The sequence below is a fragment of the Anolis carolinensis genome, chromosome 4 (assembly GCF_035594765.1).
Source record: "Anolis carolinensis isolate JA03-04 chromosome 4, rAnoCar3.1.pri, whole genome shotgun sequence".
Lineage (NCBI taxonomy): Eukaryota > Metazoa > Chordata > Lepidosauria > Squamata > Dactyloidae > Anolis > Anolis carolinensis.
In genome coordinates this window covers 250,737,064-250,756,812 of record NC_085844.1, presented here as the reverse complement: position 1 = coordinate 250,756,812, position 19,749 = coordinate 250,737,064, and the positions used below count along the sequence as shown (strand labels likewise).

The following is a 19,749-nucleotide window of genomic DNA, read 5'->3' as shown; positions in this document are numbered from 1 at the left end:
TATTTATTACAATACTTATATCCGCCCTTCTCACCCATAGGGGACTCAGGGCGGCTTGTTGTGAATCCAATGGAGTTACATGGAATCTGTATATCTGTATGTCCAATGTTGTTCTTTGTGTAAAAGTGTAGTTCTGTAAAAGTTCTAATATACCCTCTCATACTGAAATTGCAATAAAAGAATCTTTCTTTAAACAGTATTCATGACAGCCATCCAACCTCTGCTTGAAAACCTCTAGAGAAGGAGACTCCACCAGACTCCCTGGCAGCCTATTCCTTCTACAGAAAGCTCTTATAAACAGGAAGTTCATTCTAATGTTGAGGTGGGATCTCTTTACGTGCAATTTGAATCCATGACTCAGTTGTGTCCTTGTCTCCAAAGCAACAGAAAACAAGCTTGCTCCCTCAGTATGACATACTTTCAAATATTAAACATGGCCCTCCCAGCTAAACATACCCAGCTCCCTCCTTAAAGAGAGATATGTGGTCTCCAGACCTTTGACCATTTTGGAAGCCCTTATTTATTTATTTATTTATTTATTTATTTATTTACAACATTTATATCCCGCCCTTCTCACCCGAGGGGACTCAGGGCGGCTTACAAAAATTGGCAAAATTTAATGCCCAAAATACAATCATAAAAACAAAACAATAACAGATCTATTAATGTGATGACCCATGGGCCTTGTAGTCCTGCTCATGACATTGTGATGCCTGATGAAGAAGAAAACTTGGGTTTTTTACCTTCCCAGTCAGAACTGGATTCTTCCCAGACAGATTCTTCCCAGCCAGATCTGGGAACCTTGCACCTGCAAGAGGGTTATGTTCCAGAAGTATGTCAAACAAACACTGAGGCTACATCTCCTGTGTTTTCTCGCCATGAGTTTTGTAAACAACAGAGAGGTTTGGAAGCGGCCTCGCGCAGGAGTGCTAGAATAATTGCTAAGAATTTAGCCAATTAAGCCTGCTTTCCATGAGAATCTTTAAGGAGTCAAACATCTGGTCTCAGAGATTAGCTTTCGTTTCTGGTTCCCAGAGAACTGCTCTCGGCGGGAAAGTTAGACTCTATATAGGTGTTTTACCCGCGGAGTAACTTTGCGGAGTCAATTCGTCAGCCTCCGGAGCGAGTTGTGTCTGAACAGCGCGCTCCGCTTCAAGCCTCGTTCCTGCTCAAGCCTTGTCCTTGTTTCCAGCCTTCGCTCCTGTTTCCCAGCCTTTGTTTACCTACGGACCTTGCCTTGTTTCCCAGGACTAAACCTTGCCTTGTTTCACGGATTTTACCAAGTTATTCCACGGACCTTGTTCTTGTTCCTCGTTACCTTGTTCCACGATTCAAGCCTTGTTTCAAGTATCAAGTTATTTCCTAGCCTTGCTCAAGTTCATGGACTAAAGGACCTTGTCATCTCCCCTCACTTTGCCTGGCAAAGTGAGTGTTTCGGTTATTGGATTACAACTTTGGACCTTAATATTTCATATTGGACATTGTTTCTTTGGACTAATTTTGACCTTTCCTGAAAGGTCTGCTTCTGGACTAACTTTTACATTTGCTTTTATTAACTTTATATATTTCCTTAATAAAGATATTAGATAGAATTTGGCCTCTGCGTATGGTTATTGGTGCTCTGTAGCCTGGGTCGTGACAATTAATAACATTGTTAAAACACATTATAAAACCTTAAAAACGTATATATAATTAATTCAATTCGTCCGAGATCCTCATTCTACATCCTTCCCTGACCCCTTCCAACTTGTCCATCTCCTTTTTGAATTCCTTTGCCCAAAACTGGACATAGCATTATTCCAGGTGAGGCCTGGCCAAAACAAAAGAGAGCAAGACTATGACTTCCCTCCATCAAGTCCAGAACTTTCCAAACTGTGCCATGACACATTTGTGTGTTGGCTGCAATGTGTAGGCATGTCGCACAAACGTAACAAGAAACGTCCCAATCTATGTGAAATAAGCAGTAAGTCATAAAAATGAAAAATAATTATGATATATGTTGTGTCGCTATACATTTATTATTACAATTTCTGTATGTGTCCATATCTCTTATAAGGTGTTGATTTAACCCTTGGTTTGCTAGAAAACTGAATTACTGTGTTGTTTAATGAAGCATGTCTAAAAATGCTGTGTCACCAATATGAAATGGTTAGAAAACTCTGATCTGGATGCTAAACTCCTATTGATGCATCCTCAAATTATATATGGCTTTTTTAGCTGCCTCATCCCACTGTTGACTCACATTCAGCTTATGGTCTACTTTTCTTTTATGTCAGGAATATAACTTGAGAAACTTTAAGTCACTTCTGTTGTGAGAGAATTGGCTGTCTGCAAGGATATTGCCCAGAGGACGCCTGGATGTTTTTACCATCCTTGTGGAAGGCTTCTCTCATGTCCTTGCATGGAGCTGGATCTGATGGAGGGAGCTCATCCGCATTCTCCCCAGGTTGGATTCGTGTCGGCAACCTTCAGGTCAGCAACCCAACCTTCACGTCATCAGTCCTGCCAGCACAAGGGTCTACTAAGACTTCTAGATCGCTTCCACATGGACTGTTTTCAAGTCAGGTGTCCCCCATCATGTATCTGTACATTTCAGTTTTTATTGCTTAAGTGTAGCACCTTACATTTCTCCCTGTTGAAATTAATTTTGAATTACGGAATCCTCCAAATGAGAAAGAGTTGGAGATCCTCAGGTTCATCTAATCTTAGTGGACCACAAAATGAACAAGAGTCAACAGGGTGGCATCTAAAAAGGCCAAAAATCTTAAAAGGCCAATTGATTGGCTGCATCTAGCATTTAGATCAGTGGCTCCCAACCTGTGGTCCGTGGACCACCAGTGGTCTGCAAGAAACTAAAATATGGTCCACGGCCTTCACTGTCGCAACAAGAGCGACTGGTCTTGCAAAACCCTCTTATAGTGCCAAGGCTTATTAAATATGGTTTTCTGCGGATGAGCTGATGGCAGCTATTGGATGGCATATGTTCTGTATCAGAAACTAGAGCTGATGTGGTCTATCCAATGCAAATTTCTGAATCAGCACCCCAAATAACCAAACCGAATTTAAAGTTGACCAAAAACTAATTTGTAACCTTTTTGGTACTAATGTTGGAGAGTGGTCCCTGGTCAAGTGGTCCCTGGTCGAAAAAAGGTTGGGAACCACTGATCTGGATCAAGTGAAGTCATAGTCCCACTCTCTTCTGTTTTGGTCAGATCTCACCTGGAATAATAACCCTGTGTCCAGTTTTGGGCAAAGCAATTCGAAAAGAATATGGTCAAGATGGTACTCTAGTGGAATGTAGACTGCCTGGGCATCTGGTGGAGTCTGCTTCTCTGGAGGTTTTTAAGTAGTGGCTGAATGGCCATCTGTCGGGAGGGACTGGACTGTATTTTCCTGCCAGGCAGGAGTTGGATTGACGGTCATCCTTGTAGTCTCTTCCAACTCTATAATTCTATGGTTCTGTAAGTCATGCCAAAAGAAAACCCTGTATCACAGAAAGAAACTTCCAAGATCTTCACCTTCTTTTTCCAGAGGAAACTAAATGCCAGTAAATGCTACATTTGGAAAGTATTACTGCTCACAAAACATGTAGTGAACATGCTAAAGCTCACCACAAGAAGAAATGACTAGAGAAATGGGATGATACAAAGACCTTACCATTTACAGCAGCCAGGAAAGTTAGTTTTAGAATATCCAAGAGCACCGCTATAATACCGCATACCTGTTGAATGAAGAAGAAAGATATGTTCTGTCTCACTGGAAGAATAGTCCTTGGATGGATCTACTGCTCAGTCAAATGAATGGCCTGCTGGACCTGGTCTCACTTACTGGTAAATTAAAGTCATGGAAACCATAGTGACACTTAAATTTCATGTTAACAGCCATGGTTCTGATGGAGCTAAGATTTGACAAGTGAATTTTACAAGAAGTTTTAAGAATGGGTTACAAAGAGATGAGAAGGGAGTGAGAAGAGAGTGAAGAGTTAAGGAATTTGAAAGAGATAGCAGTTGCCAGCACCAGGACAAGAGATGTGGTAAGAGCTGAAGTAGAGGTCTAAGGGCCCTTCTACACCAGAGTGGAAATCATCTATTGAACAGATGACAATCTATTTAACCTCAGCAGAGTGAAAGCCAAAACCAAGGCCACAAGATTTGTTATAGAACTCCAATATGCCGATGATAACGTAGTCTGTGCACATTCAGAAGAAGACCTACAAGCCATTCTAAACAGCTTTGCAGAAGCATACAAAAAGCTCAGCCTCTCACTGAACATTGAGAAAACCAAAGTGCCAATCCCTCCGTAATGCCAGAAATACAACTTAATGGTCTAACATTAGAAAATGTTAGACCATTTCCGCTACCTTGGCAGTCACTTCTCCACAAAAATCAACATTGACACTGAAATACAACACTGCCTGAGCTCTGCGAGTGCAGCATTTTTCCAAATGAAGCAGAGTGTGAGGATCGGGGCATCCGTAGGGATACCAAGGTGCTTGTTTGTAAAGCTATTGTCTTCCCAAGCCTACTATACGTCTGCGAAACGTTGACTGTCTACAGATGTCACACTCAACTCCTGGGACGATTCTATCAGCGTTTCTTCCAAAAAAAATTTCCTGCAAATCTCTTGGGAAGACAGATGGACAAATGTCAGCGTGCTGGAAGAAGCAAAGACCACTAGGATTAAAGCAATGCTCCAACACCATCAACTCTGCTGGACTGGCCACATTGTCCGAATGCCCGATCACCATCTCCCAAAGCAGTTACTATACTCCCAACTCAAGAATGGAAAACGGAAAGAGATTGAAAGATGGGCTTTAAACTAACATCAAAAACTGTGGCATAGACACCGAGAGATGGGAGGAGGGAAAATTGCACAGGAAATGTTTTTCAAAACAGGGTTGTTTAGGAACAGACAGACACAGAGACACTGAGTTGAAGGAAAGAGTACGGAGGGAGAAGCGAACGGAAAGAGGGGAAAAGGAGGCTTGATTGTGTGTGTGCATGTTTACCTCAATCACTCTGGTCGACTATAAAAACCATGATGTAGGATAATCAAAGGTGGCACTTTCTTGACACTTTCTTGACTTGATTGTAACCACCCCTTAGTTGTTCGTAATTGGATTCGCAATCTGCTCTGGCACCTTACTATTGTTCTCACCTCAAGATCTTTTTCCCAGCTCTGTTCTGTCCACCCCATACATTTTATTTTACTCATGCACTTTATTCACCAGCTCCAAACTTTAGTGAGCTGTGACAGTTACCTACTCATGTTTAGCTGGATTTTTCGATGTCTCGCTGATGATTGGATAAGATGGTTTTATGCCTTATGGTTTTATAATTTTAAGCTATTTTAAACTACAGTTTGACTGTTCTGTTTTTAATTATGATGTACAGTGTTCCCTCACTTATTGCTGGGGTTAGGTTCCAGGACCACCCGCAATATGTGAAAATCCGCGAAGTAGGGACACTATATTTATTTTAATATTTATACATTATTTAAGTAGTTATACACTATTTTAAGTCTTTATCAACCAATTGTGTGTTGATAAATCGCCGCCTCCTCCTCCTGTTTCCACTTGGGCTCCTTTTCTCTCCTTTTGGCTTCTCCTTCCTCCCTTCCTTAGGCTGTAAATTGTAATTTTTTGTGATTTATAATAGTCTTTTAGAGTTATTGAAAAACCGCAAAACAGTGAATCCGAGAAAAGTGAACTGCAAAGTAGTGAGGGAACACTGTATATTTGTTTTAAACTGTTTATTTTATTTGTTTGTTTGTTTGTTTGTTTGTTTATTTATTGGACTTGTATACTCCTACTCCCAGTTTGGCTTGGAGCGGTTCACAAAATGGATAAAACAATACAGTTAAGATTAAATAGCAATAAGAACGGACATAGCCCCAAGTTTTCACCCTTCGAAGGCTTGTCGCAAGAGAAAGGTTTTACAGGCTTTCCGAAATGATGTTTGATGGTTGAGCTTGTCCTTATGTGAGCCACTCCGAGTCCCCTCAGGGAGATGGAGGCGGCATACAAAAATAAAGTTATTATATTATTACTAGCTTTGCCTGGCCACACGTTGCTGTGGCTTATGGGAATCATTTGTTAGCCAGGTGGAATAGCAATGAATAGCCTTGCAGCCTCAAAGCCTGGCTGTTTTCTGGAGTAGCACCCTCAATCAAAGAGCTGCTTTGAAGCCTAGCTACTTCCGTAGTAGGGGAATCCTTGTTTGGTCAGCTTGAACTGCACTGAATAGTCTTGCAGCTTAAAAACCCGGCCGCTTTCTACATAGGGCATCCTTGCTGGGCCAGGTTGAATGGGACGGAGTAGCCTCGTGGCTTCAGAGCTTGGGGGTTTTCTATCTAGGGGAAATCTTGGCTAGCCAGGTTGAATAGCACTGAATAGCCTTGCTGCTTGCAAGCCTGGACGCTTTCAACCTTGCGGAATCCTTGGTTGGCCAGTTTGAATAGCAATTAATTAATTAATATGTGGCAGGTATGAATGCTGCAATTAGCCACCTTGATTAGCATTTAATGGCCTTGCAGCTTCAAAGCCTGTTTGCTTCCTGCCTGGGAGAATCCTTTGTTGGGACGTGTTAGCTGGCCCTGATTGTTTCCTTTCTGGAATTCCCAATTTCCCTGCTTTCAGAGTGTTGCTCTTTATTTACTTTCCTGGTTTTGGACATTATATTGTTCTGTATTATTATACCACAGTAACTATTTCATATTACAGTACAGTCTCACTTATCCAACATTCGCTTATCCAGTGTTCTGGATTATCCAACGCAGTCGGCCTTTTAGTAGTCAATGTTTTTGTAGTTAATGTTTTCAATACATTCTGATGTTTTGGTGCTAAATTCGTAAATACAGTAATTACTACATTGAACTACTTTTTCTGTCAAATTTGTTGTATAGCATGATGTTTTGGTGCTTAATTTGTAAAATCATAGCCTAATTTGATGTTTAATAGGCTTTTTGTTAATCCCTCCTTATTATCCAACATATTCGCTTATCCAACGTTCTGCCGGCCCGTTTATGTTGGATAAGTGAGACTCTACTGTTATACAACAAATTTGACATAAAAAGTAGTTCAATATACAGTAATGCTAAGTAGTAATTACTGTATTTACGAATTTAGCACCAAAATATCACAATGTATTGAAAACATTGACTACAAAAATGCGTTGGATAATCCAGAATGTTGGATAAGCGGGACTCTACTGTATTATTATTCTGCAAAATTAAACTATGTATTTTAAATCTCCTTGTTTCAAGTTTCTGATTGGGAACTACAGACTAGAGATAGTTTGGCACTGTGCTTCAACAGTTCCTTTCCATGAAATCCTGGGATCTGGAATTGAGGCAGGACTGCTTAGAATTATCAACTGCAAAGCTCTAGCACAGTGGTTCTCAATCTGTGGGTCCCTCCCCAGGTGTTTTGACCTACAACTCCCAGAAATACGAGCCAATTTACCGGCTGTTAAGATTTCTGGGAGTTGGAGGCCAAAACATCTGGGAACCCACAGGTTGAGAATCACTGATCTAGCACCTTATCAAACAGCAAATGCCAGGATTCCATCTAGAATTTTGATAAACTCTACAAGTTAGCTGGCATTGCCCCTCCTAACGTGCGATGGGAAGTTGCTGCTAACGGTGAGAGAAAAAAGGTCGAACGTTGTGAAAGCCACCCACTGCATGGCTATCACCCTCCTCCCACCAGACTCAAATCAAGGAAGGGCTTCATGAGAACCACCACTCCTCTTGAGGTTCCTCCAGCAACAGCAAGGGTGTCTCTCTGGGCAGCTAAACCTGGCAATTCTAACTGGATGGCCCCCCAAGAGGGTCAACCAAGAATGGGCAACTTGGAAGTCCCTGAACAGACTCAGAAGCGGAGTGGGCAGATCAAAAGACAACTTGGCAAGGTGGCACTACCTGGAGGAATCCTCCACCTCGTGTGACTGTGGAGCTGAACAAACAACTCAGCATATGTATGCTTGCTTGCCCACAATGCCCTGCCTCATGTATGGAGGAGGAGTTGTTTAAGCTACAGACAATGCGGTTGCTGTTGCCCGCTTTTGGTCCAAAACTATTTAGTTGCTTGTGATTCCTTATTATTATTATTATTATTATTATTATTATTATTATTATTATTATTTTATTTCCATTATTTGAAATGTACAATGCTTTTGACACGAAATAAAATCTAGAATTTTGCCATGGCAGCTTATCACATCAAGAAATGTTCCAATCATAGGATACTTTATCCTCTTTTCCAGCATGGAGAGGCACGGAGCTCATCACATGTGTTAAGCTACTTCCGGCCGTCATGCATCGCCTTCCGTGGTTGGGAAGAGGCAGAAGTGTCCTGAAAGGAGGGAACTCTGGCAATCGACCTCAACACATTGAGACATTTCCCCCTCGAAGGACACCTCAGCCTCTTTTCAAACACGGAGAGGCACATAGCTCATCGCATGTTCCGGGGTTGAAAAGAGACAGAAATGTCCTGAAAGGAGGGAACTCTGAGCATGGGATAGCAATCCTGTTCAGAGTTCTGACCTCTTATCGCACTTTACTCCAATTTTACTACTGAAGAACAGGTAGGATAGGAACCATCAAAAGTTTCCCGTCCTGCCAGCAGTCTGTTGTATCCTGTGAGGTTCCATGCAGATCAATATGATCCCATGGAAAGCAATGGTTTTAACCTGGAGCACTGTCTCTTGAATCCTGTGGGGTTCGATACAGAACAATATGATCCCATGGGAAGCATTGGTTTTAACCTGGAGCACTGTCTCTTGCATCCTATGGGGTTTGGGGCAGAACAATAGGATGATACAGCTATATGCACAGATGTCTATTATATACAGCAAAACAAAAAAAAAAGGAAAAGTATGGTATATAATATAATGTAAGTTATGTTATAGTTCTATACTTCTATAGTGATATAGTCACTTATATGTTATGATTGTAGTATCAGCTTATATATTCCAACTGTACAGATAAGTACATATAAATCAAAATTGTCTCGAATCTGAATCGGGTTTAAATAAACATGATGATTGACCGTAACTCCGTTCCTGTGGTTTACACAATGAATAATGGTAGACTTATGTATAGTATCAATATCAATATAACAAACCACGTATAATCCAATGTCCAATTTTAACAAATATAATTATTGGTACATAAAGTACCACCAATATACTCCTTTAACCAGGGAGTTATCCTTCTTTGTTACTATTGACACAGAACTTTGATTTACTTTGAATGATTGATTTTGAAGAAGAGTGTTACAAACCTTGAGAATATTATCAAGACTTTAATAAGACTACTTTATGTACCAATAATTATATTTGTTAAAATTGGACATTGGATTATACGTGGTTTGTTATATTGATATTGATACTATACATAAGTCTACCATTATTCATTGTGTAACTATATCACTATAGAAGTATAGAACTATAACATAACTTAGGTTAAAAAAAAAAAGTTTCCCCCTGATGTTAAGTCCAGTCGTGATTGACTCTGGGGGTTGGTGCTCATCTCCATTTCTAAGCCGAAGAGCCGGCGTTGTCCGTAGACACCTCCAAGGTCATGTGGCCATTGGCATGACTGCATGGAGCACCGTTACCTCCCCACCGGAGCGGTACCTATTGATCTACTCACATTGGCATGTTTTCAAACTGCTAGGTTGGCAAGAGCTGGGGCTAACAGCAGGCGCTCATTCTGCTCCCAGAATTTGAACCTGGGACCTTTCGGTCTGCAAGTTCAGCAGCTCAGCGCTTTAACACACTGCGCCACCACCAGGGGCCATAACATAACTTACTTTATATTATATTATATACCATACTTTTCCTTTTTTCCGTTTTGCTGCAGAACAATAGGATCCCATGGAAAGAAGTGGTTTTGAACTAGTGCCAGTCTCCTTGAATGTAAGGGGCTTTGCGCAGGGCAAGGAATCTCTTGGTTTTCGGATATTGTTGTTTCTTCTGATTAAAAAAAAAAAAAAAAAGGAATACTGACCGTGTGATGAATGTAAAATGAACGTATTGCCAGCCGTGAGGTTTCCATGGGTAAGTGTAATGGGGAGGCAGAATGCAAAATGGAACAACTGACAATATAAGAGGGGTGGGTCTCTCTTAAAGGGCGGTCACCCATGCTTTCTCCTCTCAATGTGATGAGGTAGTTTTAGTGGTGTCATAGTGCTGCAATTGTGTCCTCCTTGGTAATGTGTTGGGAAGCAGGAACACAGTTTGGTGGGTCTCAGGATCAATCTGTAGAAGGAATGTAGGTTGACCCCACTGGAACTGCCACGGTTGTAGTTCTATAAGACCTTCTCTGCTTAAGAGAGGCTGGGGCCTCACCGAACTGCAACTCCCAGGCTTCCATAGCATTATGCCGTGGCAGTTCAAGTGGGTTCAAATTGCATCCATTCTCAGACAGATCCGATAAGCTTGCACTCCCGCAGGTGTTGTTCGACTGCCACATCCAGCGTCTCCAGCCAATTTGGCAGAATATCATTTCCTGCGTTATTTTCTGCCTAATGTGGGGCTCCAGCAGCCTTACCTTGGCGGTTAGATCTGCAGTAATACGGCTCTGTATCCGAACTAGTGACAATACCGAAATTAAACTGCAAAGTAAAACAGAAAACAAAAAGGTGGCTGAATTTATTAAGTATCTATCCGTTCAGGCACATTCAGAGTTTAAGCCAGGGATCCCCAAACTAAGGCCCGGGGGCCGGATGCGGCCCTCCAAGGCCATTTACCTGGCCCCTGCCCTCAGTTTTAGACTTAGGCTCGCCCAAATCTGAAATGACTTGAAGGCACACAACAATAACAATCCTACTTAACTTGACTATCTCATTGGCCAGAAGCAGGCCCACACTTCCCATTGAAATCCTGATAGGTTTATGTTGGTTAAAATTATTTTTATTTTTAAATATTGTAGTGTTCTTTCATTTACCAATATTGTGCTATAGTAATAATATAATATATTGTGTATACATATTATATTGTTAATAATACTATAATGTCATACAATATAATAATACTAATAATAATACATAAGAATATTAATTATACATTATATATTAAATTTAATATTACTAATAATATTACCGTATAGTAGTATAGTACAATATAGTAATATATAATGCTAATATTGTGCTATGCTAATAATCTAATATATTGTATGTACATACAACTTGTAAGCTGCTCTGACTCCCCTGTGGGGTGAGAGAGGGTGGGATATAAATGTAGTAAATAAAAAAAAAATAATTGTTGTTGGGGTTTTTTTGCACTACAAATAAGACAGGTGCAGTGTGCATAGGAATTTGTTCGTATTTTTTTTCAAATGATAATTCAGCCCTTCAAGAGTCTGAGGGACCATGAACCGGCCCTGCACTTCAAAAGTTTGAGGACCCCTGGTTTAAGCTATCTTTTGTTCTTAGCTGCTAGGAACATTAAACTGCTTTCTGGTGATGTTTTAAGCATTGAAGGAATGCCTTCTTCATTTTCATATATTCTTTAGTATCTGAGGGTGCATCCACATGGTAGAATTAATACAGTTTTGACATTGTTCAGTGCGATGCAAGGGATTTGACAGCCACCCGTCCACCGGCAAATCAAACTGACCCAAAACTCACCCATCCATGATATCAATGTGCAGGCCTACAACAAAGCAATCACATTCAGTGATGTCAAGATCGTAGGATCCTCCCAAAAAGTTTGTATGGCAGTACGTGGTGCTGATCGACAAATCTACGTAGGCAGAGACATAGACCACTTTCACTTTACCAAGAAGTCTGAAAAGATAGACAAACAAACAGCTTCACAAGACCCTGAATGCATTGTCGTTTGTACGAGTTAGAGGAACAAATACATAGCTGAGTATTTTGTTCGACTATGGCTGGGCATTGTCCTTGGTCATTTCCAGATATTTCTAGAAATAGTGATGGAAGATGAGAGAGAGCGGGGAGGGAGGGAGGGAGGGAGGGAACAGCAGTGCACATTTGTACAATTGTGTTCAAATCCCACTCAAATGAAAACATGAAATGTCAGATTTTCACAATAAGGAATAAAATCCTGAATTGAGCCATTCCTCCTGTTAAAAAAGCCCTTACATTTCACAACAACTACAAAGTTGCTTCCGATATAATAAAAATTACTTTAAAATGAACCTCTGAGCAGCAGAACTATGGAGAGCAGAGATTATTATTATTATTATTATTATTATTATTATTATTATTAAATAAAGATAAAGGTTTCCCCTGACGTTAAGTCCAGTTGTGTCCGACTCTGGGGGTTGGTGCTCATCTACATTTCTAAGATGAAGAACCGGCGCTGTCCGTAGACACCTCCTAGGTCATGTGGCCAGCATGACTGTATGGAGCACCAATACTTTCCCGCCGGAGTGGTACTTATTGATCTACTCACATTTGCATATTTTCGAACTGCTAGGCTGGCAGAAGCTGGGGCTAACAACAGGAGCTCACCCCACTCCCTGGATTCGAACCACCGACCTTTCGGTCAGCAAGTTCAATAGCTCAGCGGTTTAACCCGCTTTGCCACTGGGGGCTCTAATAATACAGTAGAGTTTCACTTATCCAACACTCGCTTATCCAACATTCTGGATTATCCAACGCATTTTTGTAGTCAATGTTTTCAATACATCATGATTTTTTGGTGCTAAATTCATAAATACAGTAATTACTACATAGCATTACTGCATATTGAACTACCTTTTCTGTCAAATTCGCTTATCCAACGTTCTGCCGGCCCATTTATGTTGGATAAGTGAGATTCTACTGTAATAATAATAATAATAATAATAATAAGACGAAGAAGATATACTGCTGGCATTATAAATTGGACACAGGCAGAACTGGACAATGTGGACAGAAAAACAAGAAAACTCATGACCATTCATCATTCACTAACACCCTTGCAGTGATGTTGACCGGCTCTATCTGCCTAGAAGATCAGGGGGCAGAGGACTCTTACAAGTAAAACAAGCAGTCAAAGAAGAAGAACATGCCCTGGCAGGATATGTAAAGCAAAGTGAAGAACCTGCTTTGATTGAAGTCAAAAATCAGAAACTCCTCAAAGCACAGCAGACAAAAAACAGTACAAGAAACCCGCACTACAAACTGGAACAACAAAACATTTCATGGAAAGTTCCTTGACAAAATGGAAGGAAAAGCTGACAAGGAGAAGACCTGGCTCTGGCTCACGAATGGGACCCTGAAGAAGGAGACAGAAGGCCTGATCCTTGCAGCCCAGGAGCAAGCCATCAGAACAAAGGCAGTTAAGGCCAAGATCGAAAAATCAGCTGATGACCCAAAATGCAGACTCTGCAAGGAAACCGACAAAACCATTGATCATATACTCAGCTGCTGCAAGAAAATCGCACAGACAGACTACAAACAGAGCCACAACTATGTGGCTCAAATGATCCATTGGAACTTATGCCTCAAGTACCACCTCCCTGCAGTAAAGAACTGGTGGTATCACAAACCTGCAAAAGTATTGGAAAATGAGCACGCAAAGATACTGTGGGACTTCCGAATCCAGACTGACAAAGTTCTGGAACACAACACACCAGACATCACAGTTGTGGAAAAGAAAAAGGTTTGGATCATTGATGTTGCCATCCCAGGTGACAGTCGCATTGACAAAAAACAACAGGAAAAACTCAGCCGCTATCAGGACCTCAAGATTGAACTGTAAAGACTCTGGCAGAAACCAGTGCAGGTGGTCCCGGTGGTGATGGGCACATTGGGTGCCGTGCCAAAAGATCTCAGCTGGCATTTGGAAACAATAGAAGTTGACAAAATTACGATCTGCCAACTGCAAAAGGCCACCCTGCTGGGATCTGCACACATCATCTGAAAAAACATCACACAGTCCTAGACACTTGGGAAGTGTTCGACTTGTGATTTTGTGATTCGAAATCCAGCATATCTATCTTGTTTGCTGTGTCATACAATAATAATAATTATTATTATTATTGTTATTATTATTATTATTATTATTATTATTATTATTATTATTATTATGTTATTTCTTACCCACAGCTCCTCATGGCTTGAGGTAGGTTACAGAATAATTGAAACACATAAACATTGTAAACGTACTCCAGATCCACATGTTAAAATGCTATCTGGACATAAAGACATGGATGTGCAAATGCCGCAATAGTGCAACACTCTTAAATGTGTAGTGGTGGAGGGGATTATACTGGAAAAGGGTCACTAGTTACAGAAATGCTGTGGGATAGCAGCTTCATGCGATAAAATCCTTAATCACTTCCTTTTAAAAATATAATAAGGGATTTCCGAGACATGCAGGAAAGAGGGCGGATTCAAAAATTGAAATGCTCACCAATTTTTTCCTTAATGTTCTGTAACATTTGGATGTGTTCCAAGGTCAATTTAATTTTCAGTATAACCATTAAGCAACTTTAAGGAACTTTAAGGAACCATTAAGCAACTTTAAGAGAACATAAAACGCTTTAAAAACCATTCCTTTGGCCTCATCGTCATTGCCATAAGGGCTGTGGGCAGGATTAAACATAATGGAGATTGAGAACACAGCCATCTTAAATGTAGTTTGGGAAAGTGAGGCCCGCCATGGCAGCGAATGCAAAAGGCCCTGCCGTAAACTACATTTCCCATCATGCAGTTCTGCTCAGGGCCCAAATGAGAGCTGAAGGAGCCAAATTAAGGCTGGCTGCAACAGTCATCGTTTAGAGTTAGTCTAATAATAAAATAATTAAATCTACAAAGAGGACTAAAATAAGTAAGTAAAAGTATAAATCTGTGCTAAGTCTTGAAATTATGTGGTTGTGTGTCATAAAGACAGACGGATATTCAAGGGGATGGCTGTTGTTGCATTTTGGGAGGTAGCTTTAAAAATGGCAGAGAAAGGAGCCCCTGAAGTTTCTAAATTATAGTAATTTAATTATGTGCATGCGCAGACGTGGTTTGGGAAGCGAGGCCTGCCCTAAACTACATTTCCCATCTGAAGGCACCAACAGTGGGGTTTATATATCTGTGGAAGGTCCAGGGTGGGAGAAATAACTCTTGTCTGTTTGCGGCAAGTGTTTGATTAATTGCAACATTCACATTCCCTTGCCTAGTTTCCAATATACCTCACAACCTCTGAGGATGCCTGCCATAGATATGGGCAAAACGATGCTTCTGGAAGATGGCCATACAGCCTGGAAGACTCACAACAACCCAGTGATTCCAGCCATAAAAGCTTTTGACAACAGAATAATAAACAATGAATCGCCAAGGGATCTTGCCTGAAAAACAGTGATCCGGTGTGCTTGATTTAGGAAGCACAAAGGCAGGGGAAGAGCAAAGAGGCGCAGCAGAAGCATGCATGTTACAGATATCTGTGACTGCAAATCTGGGGGAACATAAGTGCTGCCTTTTTCAGTGACTTCTAACAGGAATCCTGCGGGGTCTCCTTCTTTTAAGCACAAACTGAATGGCCATCTGTTGTGAATATTTTAATTGTGTCTTCCTGCCTGTCAGAAGGGCTTGGACTGGATGACCCTTGGGGTCTCTTTGTTACCAGGTGAGTGTACAGCGGAATCAGTAGTGTCCAGTTAACACCATGTGCAAAGAACTCACACCAGGCAGAGGAATTGAAATGAACAAAGGAAACTTTACTCTTGCTTGTTGAGTTGAAATATAAAACAGTTCTGCTGTGGATGTAGCGTACCTGGATTTCAGTAAGGCCTTCGACAAAGTCCCCCACGACCTTCTGGCAAACAAACTAGTAAAATGTGGGCTAGACAAAAGTACGGTTAGGTGGATCTGTAATTGGCTAAGCGAACGAACCCAAAGGGTGCTCACCAATGCGTCGTCTTCATCATGGAAAGAAGTGACAAGTGGAGTGCCGCAGGGCTCCGTCCTGGGCCCGGTTCTGTTCAACATCTTTATTAACGACTTAGACGAAGGGTTAGAAGGCACGATCATCAAGTTTGCAGACGACACAAAACTGGGAGGGATAGCTAACACTCCAGAAGACAGGAGCAGAATTCAAAACGATCTTGACAGACTAGAGAGATGGGCCGAAACTAACAAAATGAAGTTCAACAGGGACAAATGCAAGATACTTCACTTCGGCAGAAAAAATGGAAATCAAAGATACAGAATGGGGGACGCCTGGCTTGACAGCAGTGTGTGCGAAAAAGACCTTGGAGTCCTCGTGGACAACAAGTTAAACATGAGCCAACAATGTGATGCAGCAGCTAAAAAAGCCAATGTGATTCTGGCCTGCATCAAGAGGGGAATAGCGTCTAGATCCAGGGAAGTTATGCTCCCCCTCTATTCTGCCTTGGTCAGACCACACCTGGAATACTGTGTCCAATTTTGGGCACCACAGTTGAAGGGAGATGTTGACAAGCTGGAAAGCGTCCAGAGGAGGGCGACTAAAATGATTAAGGGTCTGGAGAACAAGCCCTATGAGGAGTGGCTTAAAGAGCTGGGCATGTTTAGCCTGCAGAAGAGAAGGCTGAGAGGAGACATGATAGCCACGTATAAATACGTGAAGGGAAGTCATAGGGAAGAGGGAGGGAGCTTGTTTTCTGCTGCCCTGGAGACTAGGACACGGAACAATGGCTTCAAACTACAGGAAAGGAGATTCCACCTGAACATCAGGAAGAACTTCCTCACTGTGAGAAGGGCTGTTCGACAGTGGAACTCTCTCCCCCGGACTGTGGTGGAGGCTCCTTCCTTGGAGGCTTTTAAGCAGAGGCTGGATGGCCATCTGTCGGGGGTGCTTTGAATGCGATTTCCTGCTTCTTAGCAGGGGTTGGACTAGATGGCCCATGTGGTCTCTTCCAACTCTACTATTCTATGATTCTATGATTCTATGATTCTATGATTCTATGATTCTGCAATCGTACAATGTCCATGTAGTTGCATAAGATCGATAACCAATCAATCAGCTTCAATATATACAGCATAGCATATTCATAACTACTACTTGACCGTAGCTAGAGAGCCTTTCTTTCCTGTTCTCTCCCTCCAAGCTCAAATTCCAACTGACATTCTCAGCCACCTGCCAGCAAAAAGATACATTGTTTTAGGCATGGCCTTGCCTCTGCAAAAAGAGCTCAGCTCTTTTGCAGAGTTCCCTTTGCAAACCAACTTTGCAAGGATTTCTTTACACACACACATAGCAATTTGGCGCAATACTCTTCTCACTCTATGAATCTCTGATTCTAGGAAAGTTGGGGTGGGAGCAGTACAGGAGGAGCTCTCAACAAGCAATACTCACCTGAGTTGAAGGAATATCTTGACTTCTATTACCATCTCAGCACAGTTTGTATTTGGAAAATGTTTCAATTTGAAAGCTATAAGTTTGACATCTATAATTAGGAACCTGAAAGAGAAGGGGATGACAGAGTGTGAGAAACAGCAGATGACCCCAAGCAAATACAGAACTGAATTGCACAAGATTTATAGCCAGAGAGATTATATCACACCAGTCTATTAGTCACGTTGGAGGCTCCCGAAACACAAAAAGAAGCACTATGTACTGCACAACATCATTCTAATCTCATCCCAAACCAAGCTTCAAACCAAACCAAGACAGAGTTACCACAGGAAAATCCACTGTATGAGATGCATGTGATAATATCCTGGGTCTTTTGCAGGACTTTCGCAGAACTTTTAGATTCAAGAAAATCTTCAGATTTCCCAGGCTTTCAGTCCTGGATTGCTTATTGCTTCTTCCATAGTCCTGTTATCTCTTTCTCAGCCTATTATTGCTACCAGAGGTGTTCAGAGGCCAAATCTCTGCAAATTGTAAAAGAGCTTTACTCACTTGCACAAAAATCTGACCAATAACCCGATGTCAAGGTCTGCTATAATAATGGTTTCAAAGTGCCTCTTAAGAAGCCCATCTTCCTCCAGGGCTTGTATGTGACCTGGAATAGAAATATCTATGAGATTGATGGAAGGAGGCCAGTTGATGAGTTTGGCTAACTTCCAGAAATCCCAGCCAGTTTACCAACTCTTAGGAATTGTGGGAGCTGAAGTCCAAAGCACCTGGAGGACCAAAGGTTGGGAACCATTGGTCTTCAACAGAGGTTCCCAACTTTTGGGCCTCCAGGTGTTTTGGACTTCAACTCCCAGAAATCCCAGCCAGCTTACCAGGTCTTAGGAATTGTGGGAGCTGAAGTCCAAAACACCTGGAGGCCCAAAGGTTGGGAACCACCGGTCTACCAGGAGGGAGCTGGCATCCATGGCTTTGAATGCAATTTTTCCCCAAATAATTTTATTGAACATTTACTAGGAGAGTGAGGGAGGGAGGCAAAAGAAAAAATGGGGATGATAGATTTGTTATTGTTTAGTTGCATCTTTACCAATGTCTAATGTCACAAGGAGAAAACAAAAAGGGTGGGGATTGTTGAGGTATGGGGTGTTCGTTTATCATTGTTATAACTAAGTCTTCGTCTCTATTTCTTTAACACATTTCATAAAACATTGAAGATTCTAACAATTTTAATTTTCAGTCCATTGGTTGTATCGTCTTGGTTTTCTCACCTTGTCTCATGATCTTCATATATTCCTTTCCAGTTCTTCTTCAATGAAATCTTAATTTTTCATAACAAATTGTTTCACATTAAATCTTTTCTTAAATAATAATAATAATTATTATTATTATCATTATTATGTGTTGTCGAAGGCTTTCATGGCCGGAATCATGGGGTTGTTGTGTGTTTTTCGGGCTGTATAGCCATGTTCCAGAAGTATTCTCTCCTGATGTTTTGCCCACATCTATGGCAGGCATCCTCAGAGGTTGTGAGGATGCCTGCCATAGATGTGGGCAAAACGTCAGCCCGAAAAACACATAACAACTTTCTTATTATTCTTATTCTTATCTACAAAGAAAATTCTATAATTTTCATTTAAATTGTTAGTAGGTTAGTATTTATATCATTTTATCATTATCATACTTTTTGTATTACATCAAATTTATATAATTCTATATAACCAATCTATTTTGTAGCCCATTTCAATCTTATTAGTTAATGTTGTTTCACAAAATTTCTTAAATTTTGGGTGGGTGCTTGCTTACACAATATTAATAGCAATAATATTTTCTTTCCCGTGGCCCCCAAGGGATTTTTATCAATTATTATTATTTGATATACATAATCATAATTACAATACATGTCCCTTTTCCATTCCCTTCTCCCTCCCCGCACCCATCCCTCCCCCTTCCCTGTTGACAACTTAAACTATTTTTTCTTGTTACATGAGCCTTCTTTCCATTCTATCCAATTTTTTCTTCCAGCTTTCATCATCTGGTTTAACAATCTGTAGCCATCTGCTAAATGGAGTCCATATTTCTTTAATTTTCTTCTGTTTGTCTGACCATGTTTTTTTGCTTCTTATAATGTCCATAATATCCAGTTGTATTTGATCCCACATATATTCATACCATTTGTTGTTATCCTTCCACCCCCACGCTATTACTGCGTGTGCAGCTCTAAACATTATCATCATTAATTTTTGGTCTTGGTCCTTAATTCTTCTATCCTCATATATCCCTAATAACAAAATGTGCATATTTATATTAAATTTTGTTTTAGTATGCAATTCAACCTGGGTTAGGATTTGGTTCCAAAATTTTTTTTACTTCTTCACATTCCCACCATAGATGTGAGCAGAGCCGGTCCAACAATGAAGCGAATTAAGCGGTCGCTTGGGGCGCAAAACATACGGGGGCACAGTCG

The 19,749-nt window shown here is 41.0% G+C and overlaps 1 protein-coding gene across 1 annotated transcript in view; it reads right to left on the bottom strand.

Moving 5' to 3' along the window:
- The window catches only part of LOC134298716 (uncharacterized), a 33,581-nt gene extending 15,119 nt beyond the window's left edge, over positions 1-18,462 (bottom strand). The window contains exons 1-4 of the mRNA XM_062979787.1: positions 17,283-18,462; positions 11,633-11,791; positions 10,555-10,618; positions 3,658-3,721 (exon numbers count right to left, since the gene is read on the bottom strand). Coding sequence (XP_062835857.1) covers positions 3,658-3,721; positions 10,555-10,618; positions 11,633-11,791; positions 17,283-17,317 — 322 coding nt within the window. The 5' untranslated portion in view covers positions 17,318-18,462. The remainder of the gene's footprint in view (positions 1-3,657; positions 3,722-10,554; positions 10,619-11,632; positions 11,792-17,282) is intronic.
- Positions 18,463-19,749: the final 1,287 nt, after the last annotated feature.